We start from the raw sequence: 21,918 nt of genomic DNA, 5'->3' as shown, positions 1-21,918 counted from the left end.
AAAAAAAAAGAGCAGCTCCATTTATGTTCTTCCCTTCTGTGGCACTAGATAGATGCTAAAGTACCATGACCGCGACTTTATTGATATCTGCACGCATGAACGCATGGCAGGCATGTGTTTAACGTGTGCAGGTGCGTCCACGGGGTGACATTACTTTCTGATTTGTTGAGTGAGTATCTCTGTGGCACCAGCTGGCAAAATCTCCAGGCTGTAGCACATGAAAAATGAACTTGCTTGATATTATTATGTATTAAAGTGGCTATCAGATTTAATTCTTCCTTAATCAAAGGTGTCAGAATGCTCTAACCCCTGGTTATGAGGGCCAAAGGTCAGTTCACAAAATGATGATAGTGCTGTTAAAAGGAAATAATAAAGAGTATACGATAGACTTATGTTGTAAGTATGTCGATTTCTTTCTAAACAGTAAAAGAAGTAGTATTTGAAGAAGTCTCCAAACATGATTTTGTAAGATGTTGGAATTTCCGTTTAGTCACAGTCACAAAAACTTAAAGTTTTTGTGTGATTGTACCATCATTGTCCTTTTATCTAAATAACAGCTGTTCCAGTTAGGTAAGAGCATGTGTACTTCTCCCAAGTTGTTTTGGTAGATGGTATGTTTTATGAAATTTTGTAATACATATTTTAGTTTATCAAATCATCAGAAACGCCAGAAAAATACATCATTTTTGTCAAATAAGGTAACAAAGGCATTGCCTTTGTACAGAATGATCAAGCTTACTGCCGCATGCAGTCACCCCCAAAGGCCCATTCTGAGCCATACACAAAACCCTGTTGTGCATTTGTGCATATGTGTGAGAAAGATAGAGAGAGGTCGCGCAGCAGACTGAATGACAGAAGCATGTCTGGCCTGGAAGCTATCTCCTAGCACTAACTTCCAGGCGAGACATGTTACTGCTTATGTGGTTTTCCAGTAAGCTGACAAAGAAGCTGAATAATGTATCTATCAGTGTGCCTGAGTGTGTTGAGCACTGGGCACTGAAGAAGCTGCCAGCTTGTTATAAGCTCATTACAGGTGAAGATGACATGTGGAGGTGCAGGCGCCTTGGCATTGTCTCCCTGCCCTGCCCTCGATAGCAGGCACTGCACTCAGTCACTCCCCGTGGCATACAGAAAGGTAGACAGAGGTGATAGAGGAGGAGGGAATGAGCCTCAATGCTCCCCTAACCCCCCAAAATGAAATTGACAGGCTCGGTGAAGTAATTGCTCCCAGCACTATTTTCTTTGGCAGGAAATACTGTTATCGACAAATAGGGGATTCAATAAGCGGCAGGAGATGAGGCTCTAGGCTGTGGTCAAAAGGCTGTGTCTGTCCTCTACTGTAGAGGTGTTCTATCTTTCTGCCCTGCCCTTTCTCCCCATACTCTCTTTTTGTATCTCTTCCCTAGTTTTTCTTATCACCCTCATGCCCCCTGCTTCTTTGACTTTTCATGTCTTACTGCTGCATCACACACCATCTCCCATCCCTCCATTGCTTCCTTTCTGTACGGACTGTTTTTGACAGTTTTGTACTGTTGACCATTTTTTGAGAACCTGATGGGAGGAAAACTCTATTACCCAGTGGTCAGCAGGTAATCCCCCCTCCTGCTCCTCAGATTGTTTCTCTGCTGCCGGTATGGGAGTGTAATGTTGATATTATCCCAAAGGATTCTATTGATTTGGGCTAGGGTCATGAAAAAACAGTTTATGGTCAGTGTCTTTGGTTTCCAGAGGTCAGAGCCTGTGGTGAAACCAGAGCTCTAGTGTTTCTGGATATAGCGGTATGCTTGCTGGGAACTATTGAGGGGTAAGAAGATTAATAAAAAGTGGGTGATGCACTTGCCTCTCACTGCCCAATGCTGCGGAAGTATTTTTCTGCAAATCGTGTCTCTTAATCAGTTGTATCCAAAAGTAAAACGCCAGTTTAAGCAGCATTACATTTATATATTTTTTCCCTCTAACAGTATGCAGTGGTTTTTCCTGCAATTTTTGATAAACTTTTATATTATTATGGCTTTGATTACTTTGCTCAAAATTGGAGGTATTTAAGGATGTCACAGGTTTTATCTGTGAAAGTCTGAATTTGTCAAATAAACTTTTTCTCAAGTTTGTAAGAGTTTCTTATCAAAACTGCTGAGTGTTCAGTTACTGAACCATGATATGGTGAAGTTGGAAGCCTCTGAATTTGAATCTGGTCTTGCTTACCATCCTCTGGGTAATCGATCTAACTCCTGCTGTAAAAAGACTTTTGGTCAGTTGTAATGCTTGTTTATTCCAAATTGCCTATGGAGGAAAGGTAAAGAACGTAAGGGCGTAAACAAGGGTGCTGTATAAATGTGTGAAAAGGTGAATGTGGCTTAATGCTTTCAGTGATCAGTAAGACTAGAAAAGCAGTTTGTAAATGCCAGTCCATTCCTTTCCATTTCATCAAGCTCTACAACAACCAACATCAAGCTTTTGCCAATTTGCAGGTATTTGGTCTTCAGATTTAGATGAAGTGCACTAATGTGATTTTAACACTCACCAGGCATTATTTTCCAAACTTTATTGAGCAAAGTTCTGACATGACCTCTCCACTATCTACCCAACTGAGCTGCTTTAGCTTTTGTTGTTATCAAAACTGAATCGCTGCAGACAGCAGTGTGTTTTTAACACTCTGTCCTTCTGTACAGAAACAAAAGGTTTGGTTATCTGACTGCTGTGATTCTGCAGCAAACAACAATGGCTTTTTCAGGGGATAAGCAGCATATTACACCAACTCTCAAAAATGCTCATTCTGATAATCTAAATCTAATTATTTTTCTTCTACTTTTTTGGGAGGACAAGTAGCTTTTAAATAGCTTATATGCTGCTTGTGCATGCTTAGCATGATTGGATCTGACACTTAATGGTAATGCACCATCTTAATCAATAGTTTTAATGACTTAGGTCCATTTACTATGGAAGATCCTTGTCCAGGCAGCATTGGGTAATGAATACTCTAGATCCAGTCTTTTTCTTATCTACTTGATAGAGAAAAATACATCTTTGAGGCTCAACAGAAAAGTAAGTATTTTCAATTAATGAACACTTAAGCGTACCAGTAAAGACAGTATGTCTAGTAGCTCATCGGTCCAGTTCCTTTTCAGATAGAGTTCAGATCAAGACTTAAACATCTTAACTGGTATGGATCAATTGTTATTTCATCTAAAATAAAAGCCTAAATGTAACATTTGGAATTAAAAAGGTACTCAGACACTGCCTCACAGCCAGGTTCTGCATTTGAAGTGAATTGTAGTAGAGTTTATATGTTCTTGCTGTGCCTGTTTGAACAAGTCAGGACCCCATCTGTTGTCATTCTTAAGCCATGTTATTTTTCATTATTTAGCTTTTTAAAAGAGTAAAAGTAGAAACAGCTATCTGCTGTCCCTAAATAATAATTTGTTACCATGTCTAAATTAACTGATTCATATCAAGATATTAATTCAGAGTGCTTTTTGTCTTTTCACGACATCTTTATCAGCTACTCTTTTAGGGATACACTGTGGCTTCTGAATATTTTTAGTGAAACAATGGAAGATTATTACATTGTGATTGAAAATGCTAATTACTTGAACTCTGTGCATATCAAATTTAATAAAGTAGAGTCATTAAATTATAAGTCTAACAACACGTGCACGCGGATGCACACTGAGTTATTGAGTTAAAGGTTCATTGAGTTAGACACAAATGATATGAACTTTTCTTTTAGAACTGATTTCAAAAACTTAAGCTCTACCACTCAAGGATTAAAAATACATATGTTGTTTGAAGTACCTTAACTGCCAGGAAAGTGTAATTGTTATGTAATTTCTATGAAACAGTTTTACATCACTGTCAGGCTTCAACCTTGAAATCTATTTCAAGGTTTGTATTTCTCATTTCACCTCGTTGAGAGTTTGGAGTATCTGTCTCTCTACTCCTAATTGAATAAAAATCTATTACATTTTGCATTTCTATATATGTGGTTTTATCATTTGTGTCTTACAGTTACTATTGTAGCTTTTCTCTGGCTGTCAACATTTTAGAATTTTTAAGGAAAGATGCGTATGGTTGTTAATGTTTGCAATATTTAGATTCCAGAGTATAATTACCGATTAGGATTCCTATATATATAAGTTTTAATACTTAAGCTAATGATAAGTCATATTTTCAGTCACAAAGACAGAGTCACACAGGAGAGTTGATTATTTTTTAAAGAAAAATAAGAGATTAACAGTACAAAAGAAGAATGGTTCATGCATTTGAACAAAAAAACCCCCCCAAACTTTTCTTTTTCAACTGTAATTTGTAGATCCATCATTAATATTCTTACAGCCGATACAGTATATAAGGTACGATGTGTGATTACATTTCTTCTGGTAATGAAATGAAATTGCTTTTGGCAGGAATCACTCAAGTAATTTACAGAATGTGATTTAGCATTTTCCGGAATCTAATACATATGAGAGATTCTGTGCCATTATTCGGTCAATCAGTCTGTGAGCTCAGTTTACACTGAAAGCTCAGAATCAGCGGTAGCTTGCTGTTCTTAGACTGCATCTGGTTTTTGCAACAAAAAATGTGCTTCTTTCATGTTCACTGTGCATTGCAGGAGATCAGCAAGCTTCTCTTTTCTCTAGATAAATGAGTTAGCTTATTACTTCCCAAACTGGCTATTAGCACAGCTCACATTGTAGGAAACTAGCAATCCAGGGATGAACACAGCGGATATAATTTTGCCTCCAAGTCTGGTTTAGGCATACATGTTTTTTCTGCATTGTCTCTTCATGTGATTTGTATGGTACCTTGGTCATATTAACAATGAAAACAGAACAACTGAAATTGGTAAATTAAATTAGTTTGCAGAGCGCGCACTACAAGGAGAAGCAGGGTTAGTCTTGTATTCTTCAGTTTGCATATGGAGCTTTTTTCATTTATAGTCCAGTTTTTCATTGATCGCTGTAGTCCAATATATAGTACAATGTTAACTCCACTGTGTGCTTAGACAGTGAATGTAAAGTGAGTGTCAGTGTGTTTCACTGTTGTGCTGAAAATGTGTGTATTGCTGCCAATAGATGCCAATAGTCTCATTGTGTAAGTATCAGTGTAGCAACAGATCCCTGTGGAGATTAAACACAAGAATCCATTTACTTCAAGCAGGAGTGGCTGCAGATAGCATGTGCATCCTGTTTTTGGCTCTCTGTCAGTACAGTCCATCATTAGAGTCTTGGCTGAGTAGGAAAGGGAAAGTGGCTGGTGCAGCTTCTCCTTCTTCTAAAACATAGATGTCCTAGCCAAATGTTATTATTATAATTATCGTGTAATAAAAAGATGAAAAAAGATTTTAATGTGAAAAAGTGAAAAGTTAAAAAAAAAAAGCACCACATACTCATACTACTACATACAACAAACTGATAAAAGGGATTTTTGATTAACACTAACAAATTCTTCTTTTTGTTTTATTGACCTGCAGTTTTTCATTCGCTTCTGTGTATTTAGGGAGATATTGTTCCAAAAGTTGAGTTATAGTATGGTCTGAAGATTTCTAACAACTGTTCCACTGATATTTTGTTTGCAGGGTGGACTGAGGAACAGTAAGCATGAGTGTACCCTTTCTTCCCAAGAATACGTCCACGAACTGCGTTCTGGCATCACAGAAGAAAAGCTGCTCAATTGCCTGGAATCCCTCCGAGTGTCTCTCACTAGTAACCCTGTCAGGTTAGTAAATAAAGCTTTTGTCACATTCTGCCAACTGTCTTGTACTCGGGCAAAAATCTGAATGATAAGGAACCCCACCCCCACAAAAAACAACTTTTCTAAAATATTTTTTATTATTGGAAACACATTTTTGCTGTGAAGGATTGCTGTTCTGATGATTTTAGCTATTACTGTCCCCACACATTATGCACTTTCTCCACAGTTTTCCCTCTAGTCCTTATATATAAAAAAACATATAGATCTTTAAAAGCATCATTTTAACTCATGTAGCTCATTCATCGTGTGGTTTTTAAGATCTTATTCTTCTGTTCTTTCTATTTTACTTCCTGTATTTTCCCACACAGTCTGTGCATTTATAGTCCAGTTTATTTTGTTATTGGAAACTCTTGATTTTGATCTCAAAAAGCAAGCTTTTGCTAATGAGCACATCTGGCTATAATAATTGCTTCTTAGCAAACAAAAACAAACATAAAAGGGGCCTTTTTCTTTAATCCTCTGCGAACCTGTATCACTTGTTTGCTTTTCTTTTGGGTCATTTGTTACAAGGCTTTTCCCCCTAGCCATTTCTATAGTAGGTAACTAAATTCTACAATCTCTCCTGTAAACGAGATCTTCAATCATAATTTAGTCTCACTGGTGCAATGCACACTTAGGCTTAGTGACAGCAGATTGCCTAAATTATTTATCATCCCACTGTTCAGGAGCCGTTTCCTAATGTGAATCAATGAGTGGTGCAAGTAAATGGTCACTGTATAAGTGGAAGCATTTTTATGTTGACCCTGCATACAGAGAACAGACCTGGCAGCATAGCCTCAGAGGAGCTTTTATCTAATCTGTGTGCTACTACTGGCATTACTGCTCCATCCCTGCATTAACCAGTTTGAAAGCAAAGGCAATATAGTTACATGTTATTGTTCAAATTGTGCACAACAGCTGCTCAATACAGCCAGTTATATACAGAAATGGACACAGTGGAACTTTTCATTGACAGCAATTCTCTTCTTCCACATCAAACTTGGGAGATTAAGGAATTCACCTGAAATGCATTTGAATTTTTAAGCACAAGAATATTCAGGTGGCTAAAAAGATTATGTGACACATGCACACTGTCATGTACTAACATATAACCGTTTGAGCTTAAAACAAATGAAAGCCCTTATATAATATGTAACGACATGAATTAATAGCTAAGTAATTATCCCTAGAGTGATTGCATTCTGTGGAGTCACTGCCCGAAATCTCCAGCAAGCTGTAGGGAGTCAGCCTTTCCACTTAGAAAGGCCAACTGGTGCCTAGGGGTTCTAACTGAGGCCAGGCTTGCCCTGTGGGTGTTTGTAAAACGGCTGAACCTTTGACCAGCTTATGAGTGACCCGTGCTTTATGAAAAACTTGCCTCCCACGAATGACTAGACCTACCCAGGGACCCATCTTTGGATGGTGATTCTGGGCAGGATTGTGCAAGTGTTGTCCCCTGCCTGTCTTTACAGCTCTTATTATTTTACTCTTGAAGCATGAATAAGGTTTCCTCTAATTAATATGTACTTAATTGTTATGGATCACAACACACAGGAACTCTGCATTTCACTCACACTATGTTAATGTAACCTTTGGTATAGTTTGATTGTATGTTAGCATATAATGGAAATAACCATGAAAAAGGTGCAGAGCAGTCTGTTCATGATTGGTTTTTAGTTGCACCTCAGAATAATGATGCACTTGACTGCTTTTAAATATGTATATTTTAATAAATTATTTAATTGTTATTTATATGTGGTACTTGTACTTCACAGTACATCTAAACAGTACAAACAGAAAGGAATACAACAAAATGTATTGCTTCACAAAAACTCTGGGAAAGTGTCCGGTCAACAATCCAGATTATCTTTTCGCATTTAAAAGCAAACTGTGTTGTTGTGTTTTTGAAATGGTCACCATTTGTTCCACAGGCATCCATCTGCCTCGACATCTTCAATGTTTGCATCTTTTTAGCATCTTTTACGCCCAAAGTAGGGAGTGCATGTCAGTATTTAGGCCATGCCTGATAGAAAAAGCTTTTTTTTGTTGTTTAGATTTGATTCTTTTTTGTAACTCTCAAATATAAATATGAATTAAGAGCTCCCACAACCACTAAATTGGTTGTGGCAGATCCCACTTATCCAGCCCATACTCAGTGTTGTACTCAAACATCAGTGGCGCAGCATCTCCTCCTCTGATCCTGAGCTCTGGGCAAGCAAGCGTGCTGATAACCATAAAGGAGCCAAAATGAAAATGAGGAGAAAGTTTGATATTAGCCCCTTTTTTTAAGAAGGCTCGAAATAAAAACAACTGGTGACCAACTAGGTAATTTTTATGATGTTTTTTGTTGTCATTTGAGATAACGTAGCCTCAATAACATATTTGAGCCTTTTATAATTACTTAAATCATCTGCTAATAGTTTAATCTTTGAATGTTTTGAACATGAGAAGAACATGAGCTGTTTCAGTCTAGGGATTGATACCGCAATTAAAAGTAATTAATTCATCATTGTCAATGACATGGCACCAATCATTGATGAACTTAAAGCAAATATTGGTGTATAAGAAACTGAAAAATAAAGAAACAAAAAGACTTTCTGTGAGGCAAATGCCTCCCAGTCTGTCTCCTTACTTACTTCCTGTAAATTTCAAACGTCATTTTGGATTTATGACAGATAAATGATCATTTTAAATTAAAACAAACCGACCCAAACTTTGTTTCTTTTAACATAAATACAAATGCAAAAATGAGATAGAAGTCTCCCCATCAAAGTGTAGTTGTTCTTCACTGTCAGTGCTTACTATTGCTTTTTGTTTTTCCTCTGATGTTTGGGGAGGCTGCTAATTTGCTCCCAGAGGCCTGTGTTTGTCTAATAGTTTAATTGGCTAGGCTGCGCACCTGTTTGGCAGCGCAGGTGGCCACAGGGCCATTGTGCTGAGGGCCTTATCTCCCAGGCAGTCCCACACAGGTGTGTGGCATGCAGCCTTTGCAGATCCACCCACAGATGGCATTGCCTGGAGCATCCAGTGCCTTCTCTGTTTCCACTCTCTTTTTCTTCAACTGCCATGTTTTCCACTTCTCTTTCTGTCAAAATTTCCCCTGCCAATTATTTATCCTCTACTTCATTCTCCCCCTTTTAATTTTGTCATTTGGATACTTGCTTCTTAATTTAGAAATGTCAGATTGACTAGCCACTTTTCATTAATTTCTTAATCCACTGATGTGAAGAGAGATGCCAACTTACAGAAAATTACCACCCCGTTATTTTCTCATTTAGAGAGGAAAGAAATCCTGCCGCGTTTCAACCCAACTTTTCCCACTCATGTCATTGCTTCTTTGTCTGTTTTACCACATGCAGAGACATTGATATGATTGAGATAGTTCTACATTATTAATATAGCAGTCGACTGACACTTTTTTTTAAAATTTGCCAGTACAGCAAATACTCTTCTTTCATATGTTTAGATTTTTTGCATCTGGTAGTTTTGGTGTTCATGAACTAATCCTAACTGCTACTCTATTAATATACTTTTAAATAGAAAAGAGGAGAGGGGTTTAAGTGGTTATCAGCACAAAAGCACATTTTCACTGTCCAGGCTTTTTAGTTCTCTCAGTCTTGTCTTCGGCATTACACTGTGACTTTGCTGAATCCCTACAGCTACCTCCATATTAGATCTGCTGGCCCTCAGATCCCTAAGACATATTTAACCAAAATTGAACCGGGCTCCTAACTTTTCATTATGTGAAAGCTTCACGGTACAAGTCGAACATTTTATCTAGAGCATTTTCTTGCGGGCTCTTTTTGTGGAGGCGGGAGACATTTGCTGACACTAGAGCTTCTCTCTCTGTCTGTATACTCAAGGTGTGGGTTGTTGTGATGATCTTGCTGCTCTGCCACACAGGGTGTTTTTGAGTCTGAATCAGTTTCACCAGCTTTTCCCAGGTGAATGCTTGTGGTTGCATGGAACGGTAGTAATGGGCTTTTTATGGGCTGGGGAGTTGCAATGCCTGCTGACATAAAGTTGCTCATCCTGTTGGCTGTCTGTCCTACTGCCCAGCATGATTAAGCAATGAACAACACACTGAGAAACACTGACATCTCTGCCAAGGACATCTCGGTGCTCTGCATATACTTTATGGTCAAAAACCATTAAACATTACTGCTTAATCTAGGTCTACTATTTCATATATATTTAGATATTTTGAAACATTTTGTCAAATTTCACCTGCAAAAATATATCAATATACTTGAGCTTGTTTACATTTTACATTTCTGGCAAAAACTCACACAAAGTCAATTATAAGGTGTCAAAAAAGCCGCTCCCTTGGCATAAAAGTTTAAATGTAATAGCACTAACTGGGACTCTATATGCCTGAGTCTTACTCCCTCGGCCTTTTCTGTTTGCTTCATGTACAACGGCCAATTAACACCAGCACCCAGAAGCATATCCATCTGTCCTTCTGCTGTTGTGGCTATTGAAACAAATGCGAGCATCTAAACAGCTCACAGGTTGTGTATACCCCCTCGACAGCGTAGGCCTGAAATCTCGTCTGGCACAAGTACAAAGTGTGAATAGTGGCCCTCAATAAGACTGCTATGAGTTAACACAGCACTGCACTGGTAAATGATTCTTGTGTGAGAATTCAGACACAGTAGACATCAATGAGATAGCTCTGTCAGACATAGATTCTTCACAGAGATGAATAACTGTTTCAACTCTTGTCATTTTTGATGTGGAAATATGGCAGTGAATCATCCATAATTAATCCTCTGTATCCACTTTGTTATCCTCGATAGTCTTTTGTAAGCTTAATCAGACTTCTTGTCAATTTGATTTTTTTTTTTTTTTAAACGTAGCAGAAAAAACAGCTGTCCCTGCTTAAGTTCAGGGAGATCAGTTAGCTCGACACATAAGACAGACTCTGAACTTTGAGGATTAAGCATTATTTCTTTCCATCCAACTTTGTGGAATAATAGAAAAATAGCAATTTAATTCTCTGCCATGATGATCTAGTTTTATCATCTTCCTTTAGTAAAAATTTTCCTGTGTGGTCATTTTCTTAGCAGTGAGAGTCTACCACGCTCAGTCACCCTCAGGTTCTCCGAAAAGTTTACTCATCAAGGAGGAATAAAACTGCAAATGACACAAGTGTTTAGTAGAAACCTGAAGGTAAAACACACTGTGGCCTTCTGTTGTTTCAGAATAATTTATTTCATTAGAGAATGCATTTTTGCTTTTTACTTTGACAATAGTACGAGCATAAATCACTTAGAACAGTCAGAGTTTTATTTGACTGTTAAATTTGGCACGAATGTTATGACACTGTCCTCTCAGTGGACGTGAGAAGGAGTGAGAAATGAGCAAGTTAACTAGTTTGTACCCTTGCGGCTGACTTCAAAGTTGATGTTTGCCCTTCTTCTTCACAGGCAATGAAAATGATTTTGGAGACATAAATGTCCTCAGTGTCTGCGTGTATTTTAAGAGTGATGCCTATTTCATTTTATGACACCATCTGTTAACCTCCAAGATAGCCATATCTGTTACAGCCCCAAAGCATGCATACATAATTCAGACAAATCTGATTTGAATTTTATATTGATTTCGTTGGAAACTATTTTGCTTCAGTATCGAAAATAGCTGGTAGATATAGGAAATAACTGACTATAAAGCTATAATTACTGTTCTTGGTATTCGCTCTTAGTCATTATTCATAGGTTACGGTTCATGTTATTATTTTTGATATAATGCGATATATAAAATTGTGGTATAGTTAAGTGGAAAGTATTAAAATAAATAAATAAAACCTGTTTTATGTTTGACCTGTAAACAAACATCCTAAGAGAACTTATGTCAAATCTGTGGAAAACTCTCATAGTGACACACTTTCCTTTATGCTTATGAATAAAAGGATTTATCACCTTATGTGACCTACAAAGGCAATCCTTTCTGCCGCAGAATTTAGTAGAGCTGCAGAGCTGTCCTAATGTTTCACTAGTTGTCTGCAGATATTAAATAGTGGCACAAATTCTGGTGAACATGTTCTCAAAGGTGAACACTGATACTGCAATTACATCTCCTCTAAAAGGTGGCAGCAACAAAAGCTTGAACAAAATGGCAACTTAATGACTTTGAAAATAGAATTAGTTCTTCCAGGGAAGTGCTTGCCATTGCATTTCCTTCGACTTGAAAGATGAAGCTCATCTTTACAGAAGCCTGAGGAATGTGTTGATACATTGCGTCAAACCTAATGGTCCATTCTTTAATCTTCCTCAATAAACGCAGCTTTACACAATACCACGCATTTAAATTGAGAAAAAACACTGTGTCCAGCAGTGTTTTAGCAGTAATACTGGTTTCTGTATACCTTCAGGTTGCAGTGATGCTATGTTGGTGTGTAGGTATTCTTGGTGTTGTTCTGGGGATAATTAGAAATTTCAAGAGTGTTTTGCACTCCGTGGGGAGTCATTTCAAAGTATCTAGGGAGCATGGTGTGCTGTCAGCTCTCTGATAGAAACCTCCACTCTCCAACCTCACACTCCTTTCATGTTCACACGCACGCGCATACACACGCATACTTTCAGTTCTACATTCACCTGTGTGGTACATCTTTAGTCTTTGTTAAAGCCATGTTTCAGTATCAAGCTGAGACTTGAATACCATTACAAGTGCAAAGTGCTCCCTTTGAGTACTGCACTGTTCTTGTTCCTGCGCTTCCTTGACTATGCCAGAAATTACATTTGTGGAGTGCTGACACCAGGTATATTGTCCTCAGACTGTATTACTTGGTTTTGTAGCACTATGAAATAACAGCACCGCCGCAGATGACTCTGTGGACAGTTCTTCTGCTCTAATTCAATAAAGCTTTTTTCTTTATCATATGAAAAATTGGTTGCAAGGAATTTATTCATATGGTACACACAATCGTAACATGTTCTGTGCTGTGATGCATTATATTTAAGAGCTGCTATAGCCAGCCGGAGTTGGAGACCAAAGATATTATGAAGACTGCCGAGCAAAGTGGCAGCACGGATGGGAAAGGTGCATGTTAGCTGGGCTCTGAAACATCCTGCCTGCTTGCTGTTCTCTGTCAGGTTCAGCACAGGTCAAGGATTTTGACTCACTTTGTATGTATAAATGCCAGATGCTGGATGCACACAGTGTCCATAATACTTCAATATGTATTTCAATCTCTTGATAGTTCACCTTGCCCACCCCCTCCCCCAGTGCTCATCTACAGTCTTCTAAATATTTAACTCAGTTCTGTGTGAAGTAAAGGTTTCTATGGCTAAGGATCAAACAGCATTAGAAACAGGGTGTAGTTTAAGAATTATTTTGCAGGATTAAAACAAATGTTTTTGTCATTGATACTAGGGCTGCCACGATTAGTCGACTAGTCACGATTACGTCGACTATCAAAATCGTCGACGACTGATTTAATAGTCGACGCGTCGTTTGAAGCTTTGTAAGATCACAAAAGACGCAGGAATAAGTAGTAGGATTTAAGAGTGTAATAACGGACTGAAACAGAAGATGGCAGCACTGCATGTACAAGGATGCCAGCTGCCGTTAAACCCCGAAGAAGAAGAAGAAGCAGTGTCCCAGAATTCATAGCGCGGCCCAGCTCAGTTTCCAACAATGGCGGCAGCTAGTTAGTTTTAATGTTACTCTTATTATTATTTCTGGGTCACAAAATAAACGTTTAACATATTTCCAGGCGAGAACGTAGCTGTGTAAACCTCAAATATATGCTCAGTTTATCAGGACACCACATATTTTCAAAAGCGCTCCGACGTTTTCGGAGACGTCTGTTACCCACCAGCTCGATAGTTAGCCGGGGGCAAGGCTCACTAGAGCCCGTGAGAACACCGGACTCCCGGCAAATCGTTTTCAAACCCACCGCCGTCTTTCGCTACTCAGGTTAAATATATATAAGTCACTTAGATAACTTAAAAATGTTATTGTTTGGCTTTTTTTTAGTATTTTATTTGTTCCTGAGTAAATCGGTTTGGCTGAGATTAAAGTTATAGTTTTTACACAGCTGAATAAACATCGAGCAGACAGCTGATTATCAGAAGTGTGAGATGCTCAAGAATTTACTCCGTGTCCTGTTATATTTTAGATAGCAAGGAGTTTATTAAACTTCACCGAAACAATGTGCAAATGTCATTAAAATTTAATAAACTATCATCTTGTCTTTATTTTTAGTTAGCACATACCTTAAACACTTAAAGCTGTAAGCTAATGATAGTTATATAAGAGCAGATGCTGCTGGTGCAATAAACTGTACGTTTTACGTCCAGTGGATGATGATCTGATTAGTCGACTAATCGCAAAAATAATCGGTGACTAGTCGACTATCAAAATAATCGTTTGTGGCAGCCCTAATTGATACTTGCTGGCTACAGCCTGGTGTTGAATTAATTCATCAGTCTATCCACAGTAATATATTATAGAAACTTCAAAGTGTGTGCAAATAATGTATGACGTTTGTAGGCAAGCTTATAATGTGGCTCTGGGGATGAGAGTGCTAGTTGCTGTGTTTATCTCTATGTTGGTCCAGTAGCAATACTTTACCTCTAGACTAATGAGTCAAAACCAGAGCCAAAAGAAATGAAGGAACAGCATTGATTATCACATAGTGCGTGCTAAGGTCTGAGAACACTCATCGACAATCAGCTTTGAGAACAGTCAACACAATGTGCAAGAAGATAGTTGTATTGGAGAATCTCCAAGCATCAAGGCCGGGTAGTCCCAGTCATAAGTGGTAAGTACCCACCAAAGGGAGGTAGAGTGGAAGGACAAACCACGAAATCCATCAAACTGTGATACACTAGAAAAGCGGAGACAAATGTTGCTGCTTTTAATAGTTATTTGTAGAAAGCATTTTGCGTAAATATGTAAGGAACAGAAAGATAATGTTCATATTTAATTTCTGTCATCTGATATGCACTGTGCTTTATAGGCATTTAGGGTGGCTTTTATATTGATCACAGTGTAATGTACCCCCATGTTTGGCATGCCAAATCACTAAACAGACACTGGTGGTGCTTGGTTTCAAGATTTATTTTTCAGGCCTATGTGTTGCATGGCACCTTGGCCCTAAGTCCCGATTCTGTAGTGGTGAATAGGTCAGTAGTCCCAACAAAGGAACAGTTGTATGCCTCGGCCCTGTAATATAATATGAGAGATACTTTACAGACACAGAAGCTTTCAGTAACATAACCCTTCACCAAGCCCTGATAAAATAATAAATCTGGTCTATAAACTGAAATCAATACACACACAGTCTATCCAAACACAAGACCAGTGATCAGACAAACAAGGTGGGACAGTGTCTCCCACTCGCTGCTTCTTCCAATGTTGAGTCGCTTAGTGTGGCTGGTGATGTGCAAGTAATCTTCTCTTTATGTAGTAACACTTCCCTGGCGATGTACTTGTAAAACTCTACACGTTCTTTATTCTTTCTTTTCCATGATCTTTGCTCTGAGTTTGTTTTAATAACATACAAAAGTGTAGGCACTGACAACATTGTCCTAGAGTACATCTGCAGCTTGTTTGATTCCTTTTTTCATGTTTTATTTGAGGATTCAGAAGTATAGGCTAAAAAATAAGTTACAGCATATCTTTCCATCTAAATACTATTAATTTGTAAAGGAATCACTCTTTTTTAGTATGAATTATAGTAAATATAATAACAGAAACAATTTTACACTTCAAACAAGCTGCAGAACCAAATATAAGAGGCATAGACATTGGTTGCATGCATATAACATATGTAACCCGTGACATTAGTACATGTTATAACATAACTGCTCTTTTTACTGCAGTGCTGAGAAAAATCTACAATCTAGTTGAGACTTTATGGACCTGAAATCTTCATTGAACAAAAATCTTGTTAGTAAAATATAGTTCATTTTGAACTCTTGTTTGTTAGATAAGCTGTGAGAATTTCACTGCATACATTTTCTCGCAGTTAACATAACTGCAACATAATTGCATCAAGCTAACAGAGCCCCTCCCCTTCAAAAGAAAAAACAAAAAACCCCACAAAATATAAAATAAGAAATTGCTTCCCTAAGACCAACCATGAATTTTTCATTTTGCCTGGGGAATATACATGATTGCAGAAAGTAACACAATTTGGTGGCACTTAACTAGAGGATTATAGCCATCAATATTAGATGAACAAGTTCTCCCCCAAGTTAATGAAATTTTTAGATGTATTCCCACATTAGGAGAAGAAAGTGATAAGGAAAGGATCTCATCTCATGTTGTTTCTGCGTTAAGGTACTTTACATTTGACCAAACAAGAGCCTATGGCCACATCCGCAGCACACGTTTTGTTGCTCTGCTTACTAACTATGAAAGTATTTTGTATTTAAAAAACAACAATATAGATCTGTTACAGAGGCTGGCATCATTGTTATTACTTTATTATTACCGCACCATAGTGGAAAAAGTAGGGTTATTTGTTTTAGTTGCTGTAATAGTATGCTGTCCATTCAGGTAAGTTCTCTGATGAACAGAAAGGGGGCATTTCATAGCCTGAGGACAAACACTCTAAAAGTACCATCTCTCATTTTCTTAGTGGTAACTTTGGGGACATTTGGAAGGCAACCTGTAGAGGACCTAAGGGTATACGTGAGGGGACAGAAAATGATAGACAGTCTGGGATGTAGGGAGGACTGAAAAACATTTAGTGCCTTAGAAACCTTTAGGGGACTGCATTATGTTGCAACCTTCAGCAAGACGCACATTTATGATGAAAAATTTAGGGCACAGACAATCCCAGTTTCTCTTCTTTTCTGCCTATTCTGATTCAGTCTAGCAGTCATACAGAAAGGCAAACATGCAGTTTCCACAAACTTCTCTTGCTTATTTTACAAATTGAATTCTCCTTTAATTAGTACAGCTTGTCTGCTAAAAGAATGCATTTGTAAATCTCATAGTAAGGCTAGTTTTCTCCCATAAAGCTGTTTTTGAATTTGTTTGGTTTTTTGTGATGATACGTCACGAAAGTGCACCAAATTACACAAGAACTAGAAGGACATTAAAAGCTTATCCAAAGAAGAGTTCTGAATGTTCTTCAAGAAGCCTGAAAAACTATTTAAAGAAATCACAAGAAAGCTTACAGACCGTGCTGAAGAATAAAGATGTCCACATCAACTAATGACTTTCAAACTTATCAGAATTGTCTAAACTCTGTTGTCCCTGAGTTTATATGTATGTTTGCTGCACTTATTCTCAATTTGACAGCAAGATATAAAGAAATGCAGAGCATTAGAAGCTATTTTGCAGTATGAACTGTGCTGCAGGTACTCTTCGCCTCAGTATCTGCTCTGTAACTTCATGCAGTTGATGTGATTTGCAATAATATCTAGGAGGAGTACATATAGTACCATGCTTAAATTCACTGAACTTTTCTGAGTAACCTTGTGAGTGACAAATGTTTGGAATGGCAGACTACATGGCTAGGTGCTTGATTTTATTCACCTGTAGCAATAGGAGTGAAACACTTAGGATTAAGACATGCATCCTGATATTTTTGTCCATGTAGTGTATTTAACAGGAGACTCCCCTTTTCCTCTTTTTCGTAAAACACGACTATAAACCTGACGATGTTCCTATCCAAGTATTTTTTTTCATCAAAAATGACGTTTTATCTTCCTTTTGAATTACCCTGTAATAAAGGACAATTTATATATTTACTGAAGGGGGTTTATGATTTGCATTTCAAACTGAAAAAAAAAAGCAAAGAGAGAACGAACACTATCAAAACAAACAAAACACTCTCAGTCTCATAGTTTAATTGGAATTATTGTTGCACCCTTTGAAAGTACAGAAGTGGCATAACCCTTTCAACAAACACATTGTCTAGATTGTGAGCACAGAGTGTTAATTTGTAAATTAATAGGTAAAAAAAAATCAGCCACTATAAATAACAATAGCATTGCTAAAATGTACTTAACGTGTAAACACACACTCCTTTGAAGGTGGAAGGAATCATGCTCTGCAGACAGCAAAACAGAGTCGTCATACTACACATTTACACCTTGTTTACTGTGATAACGAACATGATTGCAAAGCATGAAATTGTAATTATGTAAAAACGTCCTTATGGCAGAGGACATAGTATTTTTTTTGTTTTTGTCTGCAGTGTTCTCTCACACACCTCGGAGATGTCTCATGGCATCCTAAAATCCCATATTACAGTTACACTGTGTAATGAACAAATTTCCGTTCACAAATATTGGTCCAATTTCCTGCTCTCCGAAGACTGACATTACCATCATTACTAAGGAGCATAAACAAAGACTGTGGACTTAGTGAATTGTGATTCTTGAGCCATGTCGCCTCCTTTCCCTCCGTGTTGTCGCAGCCTTTCATTAACTTCTACCTCCTCTGTATCACATATACATACAGCTTTATTGTTATTCTGCAGTAAACTGAGCCAATTTGGTCTTTCTTTTCTTTCATGGCTTCCAGCATGTGCAAAGTACATACTGGAAAAAAACATTCAAATTGGAAGGCTCTTGGTAAACAGACATTTATAAAGACATTTCTAAACATTATAATGTGTTTTGGTTTTATTAAGAAAACAGATCATCATTATATACCATGGTAAATATTAATAACTTATAAACTGGCGCTGCTTGTCTGGTAATGAAATGTGAGTAATGGTAGGTAGGGTTTGTTGTGCGTGCTAATTTAGTCACAGATCAAAGAAATACCTCACCTCAACTTTGCTAGTTGCCTTAGGCTAATGCATCTCATCCCTAATTGAGGGTCTCTTCCGACTCACTGAGTCAATACAAATGGCTTTAATACCTGAAACCATTATTATTTCAAATCATTGTCAAAAAGGTGGGATAAATCGTTGACTTATGCCCCGTTAATGTCATAAAATTGCCCCATATATTTTACATTATTGACAGTTGGAGGCCCAAAAACAAGTAATGCTAATGATATAATCTCGCTGTGACCACACAGTCCCTCCCAGCCTCCTCCTGCTTCTCTCTTCCGCTGGCTTAGACAAACGGGCTCATCTGCACTGGATCATTTGCTGTCTCCTGATACGCTGAGGTTTATAGCCAGTTATCTCCCGCGATCCATTATCGATTACAATGTTATCTTCTTGCATTGCTTAATCTTTTGGCACAGTAACGTTGTAGCTCGGGGGGGTGCTGGATACAAACTGCTTGGCAATGGGAACACTAGTTAAGATGGATGGGTGTTCATTTGCTTGTAAATGGGTATAGTTTAAATGTAAACTGATTCAGACTGTATTCAGTGTCAGAGAGAGGGCAGGAGGGTTTTTGATTTGCAGCACTTTCTGTTAGGAATTAAAAATCACTGCAACAGTCAATTTATCGAGTTAAGTGTTAAACCTCTGATATTACTCTGAGTGACTCATTTCCTCTGAGGTTAATGCAATATTGTTGTTTGTGCTTGCTTCTTTCTGTGAATCAGCGTGGCTGACAGCAAACCAGCATGGCAATAACAATTTAGAATGAGTATCGTGTGACCAGTTTTTTTTTGTCTATGTGTTTTATTTACAGTTGGGTTAATAACTTTGGCCATGAGGGTCTCGGACTTCTTCTGGAGGCACTGGAGAAGCTGCTGGACAAGAAACAGTGAGTTACCTCATATATTTGTTGTTGAGTTTTTGCACAATGTACTTTTCATTCGATCACAATACGTAAAATCTGTCTTTTCTTCTTTTTTTTCAGGCAAGAGCCCATTGATAAACGCAACCAGCATAAACTTATCCAGTGTTTGAAGGCTTTCATGAACAATAAGGTCTGTATGATTCAACAGACATAAGGCCGTCCACACAACTGATCACCCACATAAAAATCTCTTTTCATGTCAGTATGAAGTGATATTGCTCTGACGCAAACGAAAAAATCTGAGCGAGTACACAGAGTCACTGGCCTGAAATGTTCACCAGCTGAACAGTAAATTTATTTTACCAAAAAATAAAAAGCACGAGAGAGCAAACTCTTAGTTCACTTACATTAAACATTTTATAAATATCTCAAGAGGCCAAGATTCCAAACCTTATTTGAATCTGAACTCTGACAAGCCTGGGATAATGGGAGTGTAAAGCTAATTTTACCATTTCAAGCCCACAGTCTCAGATCTTTTAATTATCCTTTTTTGGGTAGTCTGGCTCATTTCTCAAAAGTGGCACACATTTCAAGGATAGATGAACTGTTGATATTGCTTCTGTTAGAGTTAATCCCCACATGTGGTCATCTCTACCCATTCTTTCAGTTGTGGTGAGACTACAAGGTACATGAGACTATAAGTATTTGTCCCTATAGTCCTGTCCTGAATTAAATTAATTCATCATCCTCTCTATTTTCTCCCTCGGCCTCGTTGTCCCTCCTTATAAGAAAATTAAGGCTAACTATAACTTACGTAGATTGGAGATTTTTTTCAGTTTTTTACTTGAAGTGAAAGTTCTCTATGAATGCTAATGTTCTCATTAACTTATACCCAGTGGACTTTTTTCTATATCCTCTCCTGTCTTCTTTTGTGCCCGTAGTATGGACTGCAAAGGATCTTGGGAGATGAGCGGAGTTTGTCTTTGTTGGCTCGAGCGATTGACCCCAAACAGACCAGCATGATGACAGAGATTGTGAAAATTCTCTCCGCTTGCTGCATTATCGGAGAGGAAAACATGTAAGTTCCATTCAGAGACATCACGTTCACATGCGTAGGTAGTCTATCAAAGTCCAACCACCGATGTCTGCAGACATAATACGTTTTGTCTCAGTTTGCAGGTCAGTGCGTTAAATTGGGAGCTTTGGTTTTTTTTGCAGGTTTAAAGATTTTAAATAAGGTTGAATTTGAATAAAATTCTTATTTGTGGTCTTTACTTTGGGTCATGTGGATGAATTGACCTTTGAAGTTGCTACCGTACTTTTTCCTAGCCTATCTCCTATGGGGATTTTAAGTGTTGATAGGATCACATATTTCTCAGGTTTTCTATATAGTTTTTAATAATTTGCGGCTGATATAGAAATAAATGATTGACTGATGGAAAAACAAAGAAAAACAATGAAAGACATGGCCCATCACTGCTTTGTGTATACAAATCCCTGTTTCTGAAATAGAGGGAAGAGTGCAGGACATCCCTATAATATTACTGTCGCTTCAATCTTCTCTCACTGGGTGGCATGTAGTCATACAGAGATTGCACCCCATGCTTATGTGTTTACCCGCTATGAGTTGCCACTGCATTTACAGGTGACCTTAGTCGGTGTAGAAATCTCTTGGATCACATGCTCAGATGATGCAGTTTAGTCTGTTTAATGTGGTGAACTTCTCAGTGTAGCTTGCTGCAGACACAACCAGGCTGACAGCGTATAAATTGGATTTAGGGGAGTGTTTTTTATTGTTTCCCACAGGGCCAGACTAGAATAACAATGGCACTTCAAAGTCAGTCTGTATGCAGTGCTGGAAACAAACAAACCCACAAATTCTGTTGGAGAAGCTGAGTTCAGGAATGTGTCTGCTATCTCTGACAACTCAGATAGGCCTCAGTTATGACTGCATATGTTTTTGTTTTTTTTTTAAAAAAAGGTTTTTAATCCAGGTAATTTTTTCTTATTTCTTAATTTTCTTTGTTTAGATTTTTGGCCCTGTATCAGCTTCTAAAGATGCCACTTGAACATGTGTTTACTATAATGTAATTGTCAGACAAGAAATAATTATAACTATATGTACTGTTTGTAATAAAAACGAACATTTTTACTTCTATAAATACCAATTCAAATAGATGTGAGACATTTTGTTTTGTCATGAAAGGTGAGGCATGGGTCAAACCACTAAGACAATAATGACTATTCTCCCATTTTTCTAGTAAACAGTCCTCCTGAGCCAGGATGTGCAAACCTGGACACTTTAGGGATGGGGGGGGGGGGGGGGGCACTGTTAATGAATCCTACCATTAGAATCATTAATTCTAGTAATTAGAGCAACAAGGGATTACATTTGGGTCTTCACATTGTCAAGGCTAGAATGAGTAGCAGAGCTGCCCTCTAAAGTTGCCTCAGACAGGAACGCTATATTAACAGGTTATCACTATTAGCAGTACTGGGGTACTGAGTTTCGCATAGCTGTGACTTCCTTGGGAAGTCAAAATACAGACAATCAGTCACAATTAGTTTGACTGAA

At 37.9% G+C, this 21,918-nt stretch overlaps 1 protein-coding gene across 8 annotated transcripts in view; it reads left to right on the top strand.

Annotated features, from left to right (window-relative positions):
* The window catches only part of diaph2 (diaphanous-related formin 2), a 364,160-nt gene that overhangs the window by 94,740 nt on the left and 247,502 nt on the right, over positions 1 to 21,918 (top strand). For all 8 annotated transcript variants that reach the window (XM_084951486.1, XM_084951520.1, XM_084951494.1 and 5 more), the window contains 4 exons: positions 5,576 to 5,715; positions 19,293 to 19,367; positions 19,464 to 19,533; positions 20,285 to 20,421. In XM_084951486.1, coding sequence (XP_084807612.1) covers positions 5,576 to 5,715; positions 19,293 to 19,367; positions 19,464 to 19,533; positions 20,285 to 20,421 — 422 coding nt within the window. The remainder of the gene's footprint in view (positions 1 to 5,575; positions 5,716 to 19,292; positions 19,368 to 19,463; positions 19,534 to 20,284; positions 20,422 to 21,918) is intronic.

This window comes from Perissodus microlepis, chromosome 2 (assembly GCF_051167445.1).
Source record: "Perissodus microlepis isolate ML-2025 ecotype Zambia chromosome 2, ASM5116744v1, whole genome shotgun sequence".
NCBI lineage: Eukaryota > Metazoa > Chordata > Actinopteri > Cichliformes > Cichlidae > Perissodus > Perissodus microlepis.
Note: the sequence above shows the minus strand (reverse complement) of the source record. Positions and strands in the feature narration are given on the sequence as shown.